General features: G+C 39.7%; 1 protein-coding gene across 2 annotated transcripts in view; it reads left to right on the forward strand.

Annotated features, from left to right (window-relative positions):
• LOC141788678 (3',5'-cyclic-AMP phosphodiesterase 4C-like) overlaps nt 1-16,694 on the forward strand; it is a 93,744-nt gene that overhangs the window by 6,889 nt on the left and 70,161 nt on the right. Inside the window, exon 3 of one of the 2 annotated variants that reach the window (XM_074667657.1) lies at nt 10,858-11,060. In XM_074667657.1, the coding sequence (XP_074523758.1) occupies nt 10,858-11,060 (203 nt within the window). Of the gene's footprint in view, nt 1-10,857; nt 11,061-13,585; nt 13,956-16,694 lie in introns of those variants that run through there. The other variant, XM_074667658.1, reaches the window with a different exon arrangement.

Consider the following 16,694-nt stretch of genomic DNA (forward strand, 5'->3'; position numbering starts at 1 on the left):
AGCTCTGCTCCGACAGGCCTTCGAGGGCTGACCAATCAGAGGAAAGGGGAGGGGCAATTGTGGAGCAAGGAGTTGTAAAGAAACAGCAGCCAAAATGAGGAGTTTCAGACAGAGGCTGAAATAAGAGCTTTCCAAAACATTGTTGTGTGAAAAAAGGGACTCTCAGCTGTAAATAATGTAAAGCTACTATGGAGGTACCTCTTCTTTAAATACAACTCTGAATTCTATCGAACCAACTTGTCTAAAGGTTATAAACTCCAGGTAGTAGAGATGTTCTAACATTATGACAGTGGCCTTTAACCAAGCCAAAGTCTTTGCTGGTGGTAGGTGACATCTTAAGCCCCGATACCACCAAGCGGTCTAGTATGGCTCAGTACAGTTTAGTACAGGTTGGATTGGTAAAGCCTTATCCTGTTTGTGTTTCCACAGCCACTCGAACCCTTCTTGGTAGGCGGTGTGTAAGCCAGATGTTGATAGCTGCATAAGCTACTTAACAGTGTGACAGCATAGCAGCTTGACACAGTAGTTCCTCCAAAGAAGATGGAAAAATATGACACAGTGAACAAAGAGCATCGGTACAAGAATCCAGCAATTTGTCTGGGATTGGCATTGGCTCTTTGTTACAAAGCACTATCAAGTTTTGTTTCAATGAAGGCTATGTGCTGCAAGAAGAAATACAGCTGCTGTAGCACTGGAAGTGATGACTCTTTTGACCAATCAACGGACTTCTGGTGTAGGATTGGTCTGTCTGGAACCTCAACCAAATGGTACCAAAAAGTGGGATGGTACTGGTCAGTAATTTGGGGATCCATCCCAGTTTTAATCAAAGGAAACTCCACAAAAAGGGTGCCGTACAGAGATGAACTGAACTGAACCCCTTGGTGGAAGCAATATAGAACATATACCGTCATTTCAGGCCAGCAATGTTAAAGTTATTCATAGTGAGTGTGAAGTGTTTGATCATAAAGTTAATGTAACTGGAACTTTGCTTAATTAGATGTGACAACACTCACCTTTGGATGTTCTTTCAGCTATTCATCAAATTCAGATTTTTTATGCCCTCAGTATTTCTGCCTACAAGTAGAGACAGCAACGATAAGAACTCAGAGTACAAAGTAGAAAAAAGAGAATGCCATTTAATTCCTGAAAATGTTTTGTCTCTGCGTCCCCTGCCTTACAGAAGACCAATTTCATCCAAGCACACTTGCAAAATGATCGAACAGTTTTTTACAAGAAACTTCTGCCATGAGACAGAACTTTACTTTCTCTGTTTCCTTTTGAATCAGTGATTTTTCAACTCAGTGGAGGGTCAGATCCAAAGGCACAGTGTGAAATTTATCTCTGAATCTGCAAGTTATCAAATTCCAAAATCCTCCAATCCAACATACCTTCCAAGATTGAGGAGTAAAAGTTGGAGAGTTATTAAAAAGAATTAATGCTTTCATCAGAGAATACTTAAACTGGTTTTACTCTTGGTTTCTGACGATCAGGACTTCAATCCCCCGCAGTCTTATTTTTACTTTCACTGAAAAGTTTGGTGAAAATTCAAATCTTGTTTTATTGAAATCTAGGCCTTTGTTTCACAAATTTGAAGCACCAAAAGATTATTCAGAACAGAAAATGTGTACTTTCAGAAATAGATCAGCATCTTCAGCAACCGCTCATTGGGGGCAAATAAAGCTATTTTAATTAGAAAATTCTGTCTTTGCTCTCCAGTGTGTTTGTATTGTTATTCTGAGTGTATGACAACCTCATGGAAAACATCTCCCCCTCTGCTCTCATGAAATGACTCATGTTTGTGACGCAATCTTCCTGTAACACTTTGTGAGCAATTAGGTTTTAAAATTAGACTTTCCTTGAGGGAGAATTGTGATTCAGATTTTACGAAAAAGGCAGAATTTTACAGATTTTACGAAAAAACTTATGACAAAAAGATTGGTTGCTCTCAATTTATCGTTTTCAGATCGAAATCGCAATTTTAGACAATGCAATTTTGAGATCACCAAAGCAGCAATTTTTTGCAGCGCTCCTGACTGACTCAGGATCTGTTGTGTCAAGTATACACATTCTGTTTTACAAATTTGTAGACAATCTATATGTTAAAAGTGCTGGTAAGTAGGTCAACAACACAAAGCCTCTGTTTAGGAGTAGAAGTTGATGAAAACAGATTATTTATCATCACTATTGATGATTAAAAATTTGTGAATTGCAATATCTGCCAGAAAAATTAGATCTTTTCCTAAAATCGTTCAGCCCTACATGTGAATATCCCAAAGCTTGATTTGAATAAAATCATGAATCGAATTGAAATCACAATATCTGCCAGAAAAATTGCAACTCAATCTTTTCTTAAAATCGTTCAGCCCTACTCTCAAGAATCACCTTAAAATGTGGTCCACTTTTCTTCAGAGAAATGTTTCATTTCTTTTTCACTTAATAAGATGGTGAATGAAGTTGTAACCTGAGCCATCACATGAAAATGGTTTTAGGATGAAACGCAAAAGTTTTGTTGACTTTCAGCCTCGCGTTTTCACGGAAACGGCGTTTCAGCCGAGCTGAAATGCAAACTTTTGAAAACGGCCTCCGGAGTGGGATTCTTTTGAAATGCTGCCGACACTAGCCACGTACACATGGACCCAAATATTCTGCTTGCATTCAGTTTATTTGCTCAAATGGAAAGAATTTAACCTTTGTATACACCTCATTCCGAAAGAAAAGAAATTCCTTTCCCCAAACCGTTTGAGGTGTCATGTATCCACTCAGACGGAAAGTTGTCAGGGTGCGTTCTTTCAGCGCATGCTCAGATATGACATATGACGCAACTAGAGACGTTCCTCAATTCCAAAAATGGCGGCAAGCAGTCAGCACTGGAGGAAAGTTCGTTTTTGGTCCAAACTTTAAAGAACTGAACATAATTTCAAGACTGGATGGACACTCGCATTATGGAGAATTGCAATACTGTGTTAAAAAAAGCTGTTGTCCTCTGTCTTTGATAAATCACGTGATGTTTACGTTTTTCTGCGCATGCCCCAGTGAGTATTCTGTTTGATTATAGCAGCGCATGTAGACCAGAGATTGGAATATTCCTTTCCATGTATACTATTGTTTTCGGAAAAGTCATTCGGAAAGATTCCATTCGGAAAGACGAAAAACTCCTCATGTAAACATGGCTACTGTTGCCGTGTTATCAGTAAGACAGCATTTTCAGTGGAAACGCTGACGTCACACTCAGCCTCGCACGAGCGCATACAACAGGACAAAAATACAGTTATTACGATCATCCTGGACTACCATGTTGTGCTTGTGCTGCTCAATACGCTGTATCTGCTGACTGTCTTCATACAAAATGTGCATCTATTACTCCACTTTTGCGCTTAGTATTCCCCAGGACACCAGATGATCGACTCAACTCTACTTTGGTGAAAATCTCCCCGAAGCTGCTTCTGGACAAGACAGTTATAGCACCACCTGCAGGCCTGGCATGCTTACTACAGCGTTTTCAGTCCTTGGGGTTTCCATGTAAACGCAGATTTTTTTCACTGCGTTTTCGCTGCTTTTTAGTGTTTTCAGACAAAACGTTGTTGTGTAAACGGGGCCTAAGGTCTATTGTCTCTATACACAGGGCTCCTGATATACTGCAAAGCAAAGGGCGCTTCTTATTGGATCTTTAAAAAAAAAAACCCAGTCGGAGTTAAAAGAGGAAATAAGTAGCTAAGATAACCAGTGGTAGAAAGGCTACAATGAAAACATTGGTAATACTTTGAAAATTAGTATAAAAAATTTATTTTCATGGCCAAGTTCAGCTTATCACACCCACCTGTTTCAGCTTCATGCCCTCATTAGAAAGTTGAACAGATGTTAGAAAGCAGTAGTGTTCTGGCCCATAGGTTGTGTTTCGAAAAAGTGACTCCATCAGATTGCATCATTTAGGTCATAGACATGTGATTATATACAGGCCCATAAACACAAAAATATGTAAATAAATATACATGTTACATCTTTATACATTCATACCTGAAAACAGCATACTGACTCAGTGCACAGATAAGCATAACATCAAGTTTGTGGACGAAAAAAAAATCAGTCTAGCCGTCAATTTACCCAAAAACATCCTGTATGTATCCTGTCCAAAGGGCACCTTGAACGTTGTTTAATCCAGCCGGCTCACAGTCCTGTAACAAAAGAAGGACAGATATCTAGATACCTGACCTTGCCTCTAACTTTCTGAGTGCACCAACAAAACCTTTTCCTACTGCTCCTGTTGAATTAATCACAACACAGCCATGCCCACAGCGAGACAACAATGATTTTATAGCAGTGGCTTGATTGGAGACTGGCTCTATTTATGGATTCATGCTAATCACACTCTTTGCACCCCCGGGTGTCATTATACATACAGGTGAATGTTCTCAGCTGTGCATCAGCAGAGCAGACTTCTCCAGGCTGTCACACATCACCAGCACTCAGTGTGAGGTTTTCATATGCTCCTCTCACTGTTGCGATGAATTAATATTCATTTTCACAATTAGATGAGCAGCAGCAGCTTTGATTGCTCTCATGAGCTCGGCGAAGGATCGGCTTGTCCTAATGAAATGCTCTTATCCTCATTGATTACATCATCACGCCATCAGGGCTCAGCATGTGTGAGTGGACGGTGTGTTTGTGTGCATTTGTTGACATCACTTACAGACTCTTGTTTGTTTATTGATTAATTTTCCATCTTTCTAATTGAAATCTTGAACATGGACTGCTCACCCTGAATCTGAAGCACCCCGCTCTTTGAGTTGTTCATCCTGAGAACAAAAGGCTAAAATATTTGAATTACAAGAGCCAGTTTTTGTGTTCATCTGCAGAAAAAATAATAATGAAGAATGTTAGAAGATGCAGGGATGTGTTTAATGACACAAGAGCATTGACACGTTTGACAAACAGGCTAATCAAAGGATTCTACAAAATTAAAAAAGGAAAGAGAGGGAGAAAGATCTAGTGAATCATTAATCCAAGAAAAAAACCCAGTCATAATGGAAAAACAATAAAGAACATGGAGCTCTCACCAAGAAATAGTGCACACATTTCAGCTGCAACAGCTTGTGGACATTCTGCTACAATCTCCAATTGAGTTGTTTTGCCAAATCACACAGAAAAAATACATCCAAGCTTTTTCAGAAAATACTAGGATTCATAACTAGAATCTAGGAATCCATCCATCATCTTTTCTTATCCAGTTTGGGGTCACCCAATGAGAGCTGGAGCCTATCCCAGCTCTCATTGGGTGAGAGGCTGGGAGGGCTACAACATAGAAACAGAGACAACGATTCACACAAATACCTTCTGTCAATTTAGAGCAGGGCTGTCAAATTTGGGGCCCGCGGGCCAAAGTTGGCCCACCAGTTATTATTTTTTAAATCGGCCAGCTGCCCGTGTTTGACTTTATAATATATATGTATTTAATTATCATTATTATTTTCCCACTGCCAGCTGTCTAAATTTCTCATTCATTATATATTGAATGTTGCACTTCCTCTCTTGACCACAAAGTGTGTGTGTGTGGGGGGTGTCTAAAGCTAGTGTCTAGTTTTACTACTATTCCTTATTTCAAGATAATGGAGAATGCACTATTTAGGTTTCACAGAGGCATGCTGTGTCCCACATTGTTTAGGTTGTATTGCACTAAATGTCTTTGAAGACGTAGGCCTCGTATTTGTGCCATGCAATGTTCAGTAATTTGAAAGAAAACCTTTTTCATTTTCAAAATTACTTGCAGGAATATGTATTTTGCACAATTATGCTACAGACATATTTAATATCATGCACTGCAACATGAATGTTTAGTTTTGGTCCAGCGACCCTTCACCCTGATTCAATTTTGGCCCTTCACTGAAAACAATTAGAGCACCCCTGATTCAGAGTGACTAGTCATCCTGATGAGCATATTTTTGGACAAACTCTGATGACTATATGGAGAAGTGAGTGTATACTTGTGGGGATAACCGCAGTGGATGGCTCCCCACCTTATTGCAAAGATACTTTAGCTCGCTGTTCAAGTTTGGTGTACAGTTTTATTTGCATAGTGTTCGTTGAGGCAGGACAAAAAAAGTGTTGGTCCATCAAAATATTGTTAGTTCACATGAAGTTTTGTTTTCTTGTAAAACCATATTTACACCACTACTGAGATACACAAATACCAAGAATCATATCAAAAGAAATCCATCAGCACAAGAAGCAACCAGGTATCTTTACATCCCTTACAGGAAAAGCAGTACACGTTATGAAACACTACTTCAGGTAGTTAAAGGTATGATAAAACACTGTTGTTTTTCTAATGTTATCACTGCACTACATTAACATCTGTTTCTGAATGAGCTGTGGTAAATTATTGCACCATGACTCGAGCACTGATTCAGCTGATGTTTGGGCTTTGATTGTCAATGCGTCCCTGTCACACTGTGCTGAAGATATCATCGAGTGTGAGTCATGAGTACTGGTGGAGCACTTGTCCCCCCGATTAATGCAGAAGCGTGCTGAGGATCAGCCGCGGCAGCTCTCATTGGTTTATTGAGACAGAGCACCCGCTGTCCCATCTGATCACACAGTAGCCTTCTTCTCAGTGTCACTCACTGTGTGTGACAGAGGAGCAGCTCAGACAGGTGATAACACTGCCAGCTGCTTCCTCTCCGCTGCTGCTGATTGGCTGCAGGGACATTTTTCAGTCAGCTTCAGAGCAAAAACAGCGTGTTTAAGAGGAGCAGTCCTGATGTAAATGAAGTCGTGTACAGCTGCTGTCAGATGAAAATGTCATGGCTACAAAGGGTCAGCTTTGAAAGAATATTACATCCGTCTAAAAGCTAGAAAAACACCCATTTAAGTCAATGCAAATAGTCAAATTAACATCATGTAGTAGTTTTATTACTTGCTTTGTTTTGACACAAATATTCAATCCATGAATAAGACACTGAAATGAAACTAAAACATCTGCCTCACAGTGACCAATCAAATGTGGAATATAATACTGAAAGTCAACCTGAGCTCAGGTCTGCTGGAGTTCAGCTGATCATATGCCAGTTTTACCAGCCACAGCCAAAATACCACTTTATCTCCATTTTCTGGATGGGATTTTTGCCAAACCCCCCTGCGCTTTGAGATGTCATCTATCATTTGTGCATATTTACATCAGGCTTGTTCACCCTGAAGTACCATTGCAGTAGAGCTTGACCTGATAAAATAATAATAGGATCATACAAATATCGATTACTTGTTCAACTGATGAGTGTTTCTGGTGGTGACTATCAAGATTGAGAGTGATGAATTGTTTAGTCTACTAAACACTCACTTCTTGACTTCAAACACAAGGAGTGTTGTATGGAGTGTTTGTTTATTGATCTATGAGATGGTTCCTGCCCTTTTGATCCAGATCCCAGCCTTGATCCCTCACATTCTTCCTGATTAAAAGTATCCCCCCAAGAGTTAAGAGAGACTTACACTGAAAGAAACACAAAGTAATCATCAGATATCCCTCTAAGTGCATTTCCTGTGATGAGGTTCTTGTCCGATTCAGACACCTACTTTAAAAAAAATTGTGTGAACTCACGACAGAGTTTGTCCTCTCACTGGGCAGGAGCTCTGTGACAAACGCAAACAGACACTAATTCGCTCACTACAGGAAGTGATGTTTCCATAACGAGATTTGTTAGTGGAGAAATTTGTTTATTCCCTGAAGTAGGTTTGAATAACCTTGTTTTGCTGATAGATGTGAAACTACTGCAGTCTAGGAGCTGTCTTTGAGTGTGAATCTGAGGCAAAGTCCAAGCACTCACAAGCTTTTATTATGAGTCTGTCAGGTTTGGTCATTTCTGGACCCTTAAAATCAGACAGTATTTCAGAAGATAGGAACAGATTTTATTTTTTGAAATCTGATCTGGCGGCGGTGATTTTAGTGGAGCAGAGCAGGTTAAGCCTGAACAAACAAGTACCCGGGGTTGAGGTGAGATCCTGAGACCAGGAAGGAAAACTGTGAGTTAGCAAAAGGTTTAAGTTCAAAAATCCAAAATTCTCTCAAGACAAATTCTTCAATCAGTTTAGTATCCTGTGAAGCACTCATCACTCTGGCAAAGACTGGTTGAGGAGCCAAGGTACATATACTGCAGGAGCTTGGTTAGTGGATGAACCTCAGGTGTGGGGTAGACCAGCAGCCGGAGAGTGATGGATTGCCACGCCCTGACAGTCACAGTCAGAACAGGGGAAGAAAACAACACTCAAGGGAGGGGAAACAACTGAAACACTTGGAATTAAAGGAGAAACTATGACAGTACATGTGTATAACAGTTTGAATGCAACACAAGTCAGATCCGCACTTGTTCCTTTAAGCAAAACACACGTTTTAAACCCTGCTGAGATGCAGGGTTGATTGTGCTTTCTGGGAGTTCATGGTACCGTTTGACACTGACTTTGTGTTTTACTGATAGATGTCTAGAGGTCAACTTTTCCTATAAGACCTCTTTCTGTGTCCCTTACATTTCTTTTTAGAGGTATATTGTGTTCAAAAATGACAGTTCTATGAATTTGCTCATGTCTCATTTTTGGCAAATGCAGGATGGCAGCAATATAAGTGGAAGGACCAAAAGAAGACTGGACAACTGTTTTAATAGGTTGATGATAGACAGGCATTATGTTCACCAAGCTCTTACCTGAGTTTATTTGCACATTGACAGTTTGATTTACATGGCTGTATGACAATATGACGTTCATTACCATTTATCCTCTGGGAGAAGATGTGTGATTTTATCCAGAAACCTCCTTTATCTTCATAGCTACGCCACAACCAATGCTTTTTATTTTGAAAACATCCAAGCACAGCTCTGTGAGTCCCTTTATGTTATGTTTTTGTAACAAACAGGAGGGAGTCGGGACATAGTAAAGAGGACCCAAAGGCAGACTGGCCCAAGCATTTATCACAAAAAAAGACAACAACAATGCTGGCAGCAAGCACAAATCAAAATTCCAAAAGCAGACCATTGCCTGGAATAAACAGGTAAAAAACACCAGGAGCACACACCAGGGAGACTGAAGAGCTGCATGAAAGGTGTGGCGATGAACTTGCAAGGAGACAGGGCACACAATCACACAGCTGGGAAACTGACAATTGCAGGAAGCATAGGGAGAGACAGTCTGAAAAATGTGAACAATACTTAAATGGTATTGCTTTCCACCCATCTCTGTAACAAACAGATTTTCCCTTTGCCTTCGGTTGTTGCTTTGATCAGATATAAACACTTCAGATAGCCTGTGATTTACTTCTTTTCAGTCTTTACCTGAGCCTTTGCACATTTTGGGTTTATAAAACTCTAGATCAAATCCCCAGGGTGAATAATTTTTGTGCGAACTGGGAAGCAGAAAAAGAGCATGTGGATATAACCTTATCTCAGCAAGAGTCAAATGGACCAATAGTTGCCTGGCGGCGGCCTGTCACTCACATGGTTTTGAAACTTGACAGCACAGAGCAGGGAAATGAGACTTTTACTTTTCCAGATTGTAGGAAGGTGGATCAATAACCATCATGCCTTGAATCACCTGATGAAGGCTGTGTGAACTCTGCTGAAGCACAGATTACACGCACAAACACAGGCTCTGAAGTGGACTGACATGGACATGGATTTTTGTGTTAATGTGTTTTCTTGGCAGCCTAAATCTTATTTGACACTCTTTGATTGGGTGAGGTCATCTTCGTCAAGTGTCTTTTATAAAAACAAAAAAAACATGCACTCACAAACACAAAGGCAGAATCTCACATTGGATTTGCTGATGTCTCTCTTTCTGGTGTCTCTCACTGCTGCAAACCATTTAAGTTGCACAGCGGATGCTAAACGCTAAAAAAAGCTGATAGAATTGTCTCCGAAAAAGACAACAAACCACTTATTAAGTGTTACATGTGAGAAGTGTTTGTTTTTGCCTGGAATACCCTCAGGACTGATGCCACATGTCACAGACTAATATGTGTAGATTTACCCATGGTCCACTGAGTCATTTATAAGATAGCAAATAATTTAGATTGTTATGACAGGGTTGAATTATATATTGTATAAATATTTATGCATCAACAGACAGCAATGCTTTGCAGATTTATGGTAATTGTAACTGATTAGATAATATTTCATCATTTCTGCGGGCAATAAAGTCTCATGCTTAATGTTTTATTAATGGACTCATGAGTCATTTGTGTTACTGGTGGCTTAACTGAAATGGTTGCAGAGCGTAATGAACTTGGTGGGTAAATTGTTATCCATCACGCATGAGACACTCCTGAAAGAATATTCAGTATGTTGTAAAATGGTCTGTTTCTGAAAACTATGTCATGTTGGTCAAGCGAAGAAAGAGCAAATAGTTGTAAGAATCAACAGCTGGTATGATGACCATTTATTAATAGGCTGCTGTTTAGAGTGTAATGTTCACCATACTTTGATGTTTGTGAAGACATTTAACTCAGAACATTCTCCAGCCTCATAGTGTTTCTCACGTCAGAAGACTCAGGGACCACTCAAAGATCCATCATCAGAGAACCAAAAATGTTTGTAAAATTGCATGGTGCCAATTCTCTGACTGACACCACAGAGACATGCTGCCAGAATTGTGGCCAATAGTTTTTCATTATACTGAGAGATTTTACAAAAAAGTGATGGACAGCCTTGATGAGGTTGGCAAAGTGGAACTCTTTCACTAACAGAAATTCTCAAAAATGAATTTATATATTAAAAGACAGCGTAGTATTGAAATTCGTGTCTGATATTCACACATTTGAAGGGTTCAGAGTCAACTGAAATTTTAAATTGCTCATGTGGTTGTTTTCTCTTTCTTTGGTCGCAGAGTCGTCGGGAGTCACTGCCTGCTGTGCACCAGGTGGTGCGGCGACGTTTCTCAGGACAGTTGACGCTTCCTTCCTTGCGGAGGAGACATTCCTGTCAGGATCACCATCATGACACCCGGCGAGCTTCTGCCACATATGGTTTGCCTCTGGACCGCCTCGAAGTCCTGTATAGCAGAGCTTTGGCCAGTCATGATGAGCACCGGTCAGTGACACACATTAACACAATCCTGTCTTCCTCCTTTCTTATTTGTTTTTTGTTTTCTGTTTTTTTTTACATGTTCAAGACTTATACCATTTTAATATATTCGTAGATACTACATGTGCTGGGTGTTGCTATTATTGGAAATACTATTACAGTATAATTTCCTCGAGGTGTAAGCCTGAGCCCGGTCTTCAGCAAGTGTGTCTTTCTCTCTGTCTCCATCCAGTTTATCCTGCTGATTTTTCCTAATACTTGGGTGCACATTTGTTTCTACATGCATGAAAACAGTCTTTGTTCGCCATCATATAACACAAAACAAATACATCATTGGTTTTGGTCTTGCTGTATGGCAAACTCGAAGGGGCAGTGTAACTGAGTAGGAGTCTGATAAAGGGGTAGAAGAAGGTGTTGAAGATGCTGAGTGCACTTTTCTCCTGTGAGAGTGCTGCCCATCACAGTAAAGGTTTCTGTTAAAGTGTCCAGTCAAGACTTGACCTTTTGTGACTTCCGCTTTTAACACTGCATGCCTCAGTCCATGCAGTGTATTTTTCCAGATAAGGATGGATGTGATTCTTTATTATTTTTGCTTTGTGTGTTGTTTCAGGTCACACAAAAAGTTGTTTTGTTTTGACTGGGATAATTGTTCTTCTGTGTCAGCGTGGTAGTTTACATGTATCTGGCTTATCACAAACAAGTTTGTCTAAATACAGTGTTACAAAAAATTAATTCCAACTTTCTATACATCAAGAAAAAAAAAACAGAACAGGATACGTTTTCAAGGTTTCAGGTGCTAATGAAGCCCTTTTCCTACAAAAATATGTCTGATAATGGCAGTGATATGAAGAGGTCTGTCTTCTAAATGTTAAAGGTGTTTGTGTTCGTCGCTGCCTTTGGTATCTTCATTAGTGTCTCTTCCTGCACAGAGCAAAAGTAGTATGCAGGCAGTCTCATGTAGTCTAAAATCCGAGGCTACACTTGAGATGCAGAATGTATGATTTTTGAGGGGAATTTTTGTGAATGGTAGAATGAGTCAGAAGGTCGAGGACCCAGCTCTTAGTGGATTTTCAGCACTAATTACTGAATGATGTTGAAGGTTGAAGTATGATGTTGCAGCAATTAATTGTGGTTAGTTGGCTAGATTATTCTACATAATAAAGTAAATAAATAAACAAAATAAGACAAGATAAAATAAATTAATCTTTTTGCACTTAATGGCAGTACCTGCAGCCAAATAACTTGTGGCACTTAGTCGCACTAGTCATTTGGTTTTTCCTTCTGTCTAAATTCTAGCTTGTGTTGTAGGTGGCCTTGCCCAAAAGTGTCTGCTAAACTAGAAAAGTACTCAGAAAGCACATGTTGTGATGTCATGCAACACTTTAGTCCTACTTTAATGTTATATTCCCTTTCAGCAGACTGGCTGCTACAATTTGGTCATAGTTGTAGGCTTGTACGATAATTTGTTACCTGACATTGTTGAAAATTATGATGGCCCAGAATATATTTCATATTCTGGATCTTAGCATCCAGAATATTGCCAGGATCTGGATCATACTTTTACATCTGTCAGAAATGATTTTGACCTTGTCTTGTATTCTTTTGCAAAGCAATCCAACCATTTATGGTGGAGTTATATCCACCTTTTATTTTTCCGATGGTAATCCGGATTGCCTCCAAAAATTTAATCACTTCTTCCTGATCCCATTTTGAACATTTCCTGAAAATGTCATCAAGATCTGTTTGTAACTTTTTGAGTTATGTTGACCAAATTGCATTGCCTGTCGTCTAAAAAAGTTAATTTATGGAATTCCTCATCCACAGAAATAAAAACCTGTAGTACATTAAAAATTCTGAAAAGACTTAACAAAAGCCATATCATTCAAAAATACACAGTGGAAAATACTTATTAATAGGTTTGACACATTACACACTTTGTTCAAATTCTATTAGCAATTATATGCACTACTATTGTTTTTCTACAAAATAACTGACTTTTTTGCTGTTTATTTAATGAGATGAGAGGGGTAGGTCTCAAAAAGCTTAAGCTTCAACCTACACCCTTTCGGATTCTCTTGGAAATTCTGAAATTTTTGAAACTATATTTTGATTTCTGTGAATTGTTTCATGTTTTGCAAGAGAACCGAAATAAATTTCTTTCTTTCTTTAAATTTCTTTGATAATTGACGTACCTTGTAGGTTCATAAGGCAGGGTTGTCCTACAATTGGACAAGACATAAAAACTTGCAGATAAATGTGCATTTTTGTTTTTGTTGTTTGTTAGCCTACAAGTGAACAGCCCTGATTGACAGTTGGCAGAGAAAGAAACAGATGGAGCAAGCAGGAGAAAAACTGGCGTAGGAAAGCACAGTGAAAGGTGGAGATGAGCAATAAAAGGAGAGAGATAGGGAGACCGTGAAACGAAGCAGAGAAAGGGAGATGTAATGAGAGAGCGAGAGAGAGGGAGTGTATGTGTGTGTCTGTTTTATCTGGGAGGCTGATAGCTGTTTCAGCACTCCGGCTCGTGGACAGCAGCAGCGCCTCACTATGCCGCGCGCGCCGCTCTCAACCCTTTGACTGTTCCACGCGCGGGGTTTCCTCCTCAAACTCTCCAGACAGAGCAACGGTTTCTGTTTCTACCCGGTTTGACTTTTAACCGTCAGCTTCGGAGTTTTAAAAAATACAGATATAGTAAAACATGGAATGTGCCACGCTGAGCAGAGAGGGAGCAGGGCTCGCGAAGCCACCAAAACATCTCTGGCGGCAACCTCGGACTCACATACGGATCAAACAACGTTTCAACTCGGACAACGAGCGCTACCTGTGCCGCAACCGGACCCTGGAGAAGCTGCGACCCGGGCTGAAGAAACCCCGCATGTCTTGGCCTTCCCCGGTGAAACGGTAACCCTATGCCTCGCTTAAGTGTGGAAACTTAATACAAGTTGGTTTGACTGAATAATTCGATTTATTTTGTTAGTTTTCTGAAATTTCCATAGACACTAGCAAACCAACGCTATAGCATCCTGAACTTCCACCAGGCATGCAGCAGCAATGACGAATGACTGAAAGGTTGTTACTTTTCATTGCACGCTGTTCATGTTAGTTAGCTCCCTATTTCTTTTTTCATTGTGCCATTTCAGGTTAAGAAACTTTACATCAAGAGAATAACCACAAATGCGTCTCTAGCATGTTTAACCTATGACATTAAATTATGCCAGCTTCATTTGAAGTAATTCCCCTTTTTGAATGCTGGAAATTACCATCATACTTCTACAAACTACCCCAATGTACCCTACGAATATGAACATGATGTCCAGCCCGACAAGTGGAGCAATCAAGTCAAGACTACTTCATGTAGCACATTTGAAAAAAAAAACAACCAAGGTGGACTAAAGTTGTTTACAGTATTATGGGTGCAGCCAGAAAACAACACACAATACAAAATTACATTGGGGTAATAAGACGGTCATCTTACAAAGGAAGACCAACAAAAGAGATGAGACTTCAATGTGAACATACATTTGTCAAACTGTAAGGATTTGACTTCTTTGTGCATTGCTCACCACCAAAATTTAAAAAGCTGTAAATGGGAGAAAAAGAAATTTAGGGGCTATTAAGGCACCCACTGTCATGATACCATTTCTCTGATAAAGAACATAACAGCTGAGTCATAATACCCTAATACCCCAGTGTGAGTATATGTAGATACTGAAGGTTTTTGGATCTTTAACTCGCACCATCTTGAAAACCTTTTGTAAAAAACTTTGATTGTGTGAGATTTCTGTACACACCCACCCCTCCGGACTGTTTGGTACATCCTGTCCTTTGCTTTCTGACATTATCTCCAACAGAAATGGCATATTCAAGCTTAAAGTACATTTTAAATATACTACTTGTTTTGAGAGGTTAAAATATTTGTTTCCAGCTATTTTGTCTGATACCAGTCACATGCCTCATTACTGGGAAAGCTCTGTTTTTAACGGCAAAGTAGCAATCCCTTGTCTGGAAACCTCCATATTAAGCACTGACAGGTATTAAAGATAAAAAGATCCAGACTATTTACTGATGAACTGATGCTCTTTTTTGTCTTGTTGGTAAAGCTAAGTCTGGAATCTTCATTTGTGCCCTTCACAGCTGTTAGCTGTGTTTATTTGTGTTCTGTATTTGAATGAAGCCCACTCAGAAAAACTTAAAAGGCTGTAAGATGAGGTAAGATGAAGAGTGCCTTACCCATTGAAGCTTTCTGATTTTTCCTTCTGATGCTGCTAAAAAGATCTTTCAGGAGCTGAAGATAACAGTAAGCCAGTGCATTCAGTGAGTCAAAATGTAACCACAGGTTCATCAGGATACTTCATTTCTAAGAGTTCAGTAAATTTAATGAATGCAAAATAGAGAGTGAGAACCATGTCTGTTGGGTTGATGAGCAGTTTCTTTCTTTAGCTGTTAAAGCTTGTCAGCCTGTATTAATTTAGCCCTTGGCTGACAATGAAGTGTTTGGATGGTGGTGGCTCTTGAGAAAAATTTGCATCAATTGCACCCAATGACCCTGAGACATTTCATCACTTGACAGTTTTTACAAAGCAGAAGACTTTTTGTTTGCTGCTTCTGACTTTTTGCCCTGTATTGTGTTCGTCAGTGAGGAGAGGAAAACACTCTTACAAACACTGTTAAGCTGTTTGACATTGCTCTCTTACAAAATTGGATCCCTGCAATTTCATGCAATTATTGTTTTTCAAGCGCAGGAGAAATTGAGTCTGATGATAATTTGTTCTCTTAGTTTTTGAAATTGATCTGATTCCCCTGCATGTTGTGGAATATAGATAAGGATTGTTTTCACCTTCCACTGGTGGGTGTCTTTGTGGTTGAGTGGGTGTCTCCTGCAGAGGCTGCCTACCTGTTCCTCTGGCTGAGCTTTATCTTTTACTCCATGCACTCTGAGGACAGTGGAGATGTGAGTGATGTTTTGCTAACAGCAAACTGCTCTGTACACCTCGCTCAGTCAGGCTGATGAAGAGCTCCGACTCCCTCAGCTTCTACCAGGAAAGAGAAGGATTATTTGCACGACTTCTTTTTGTCTAATTTTATTATTTGGAGTGTGACAAAGCAGCTCTGCTTGTATGAATGCTGAAAAGGAAAAAATGAAGAAAAAAATCATCCCCATGACTTTACTTGATTAAAAATCTATTATATTCATTATGTGCTATGTGAGCTCTCATTTTGTAGGACAGTGCTCTATTCTTTTTGTAAAAAAAATGTTATTATAATACTCAATCTAAGCTCTATCATATCAGCAGTAAAGGAACACACCACCTAGCCTCATGTTGCATCACCATACTCATAAGCCCTCAGATACAGGACAAACACTGACCTGCTCCTTGTGGGTGAGGTCTCTGTGGTTTGCTCCTTAGAAAATAAAGAAATTAGGACAATAAAACCTCCTGTGATTGGCTGTTAGATTTTAACAGGCATGAAACCACTGTCAGTTCAGCTGTGTCCATGTCTCCCCAGACACGGCTTGCTGTCAACAAGCTCTGCTGTGGCTCGATTCATCTCAGAGGCTTTTCTCACACAAGCTGTAGTGCTGTTTTTGTCTCCTGATGGTGTACTGAGAAGATAATAACCAAAAAAAAGGTGTCGCTC

This window comes from Halichoeres trimaculatus, unplaced genomic scaffold (genome assembly GCF_033239565.1).
Source record: "Halichoeres trimaculatus isolate MK-OKI-2021-1 unplaced genomic scaffold, fHalTri1.1 fHalTri1_scaffold_4, whole genome shotgun sequence".
NCBI lineage: Eukaryota > Metazoa > Chordata > Actinopteri > Labriformes > Labridae > Halichoeres > Halichoeres trimaculatus.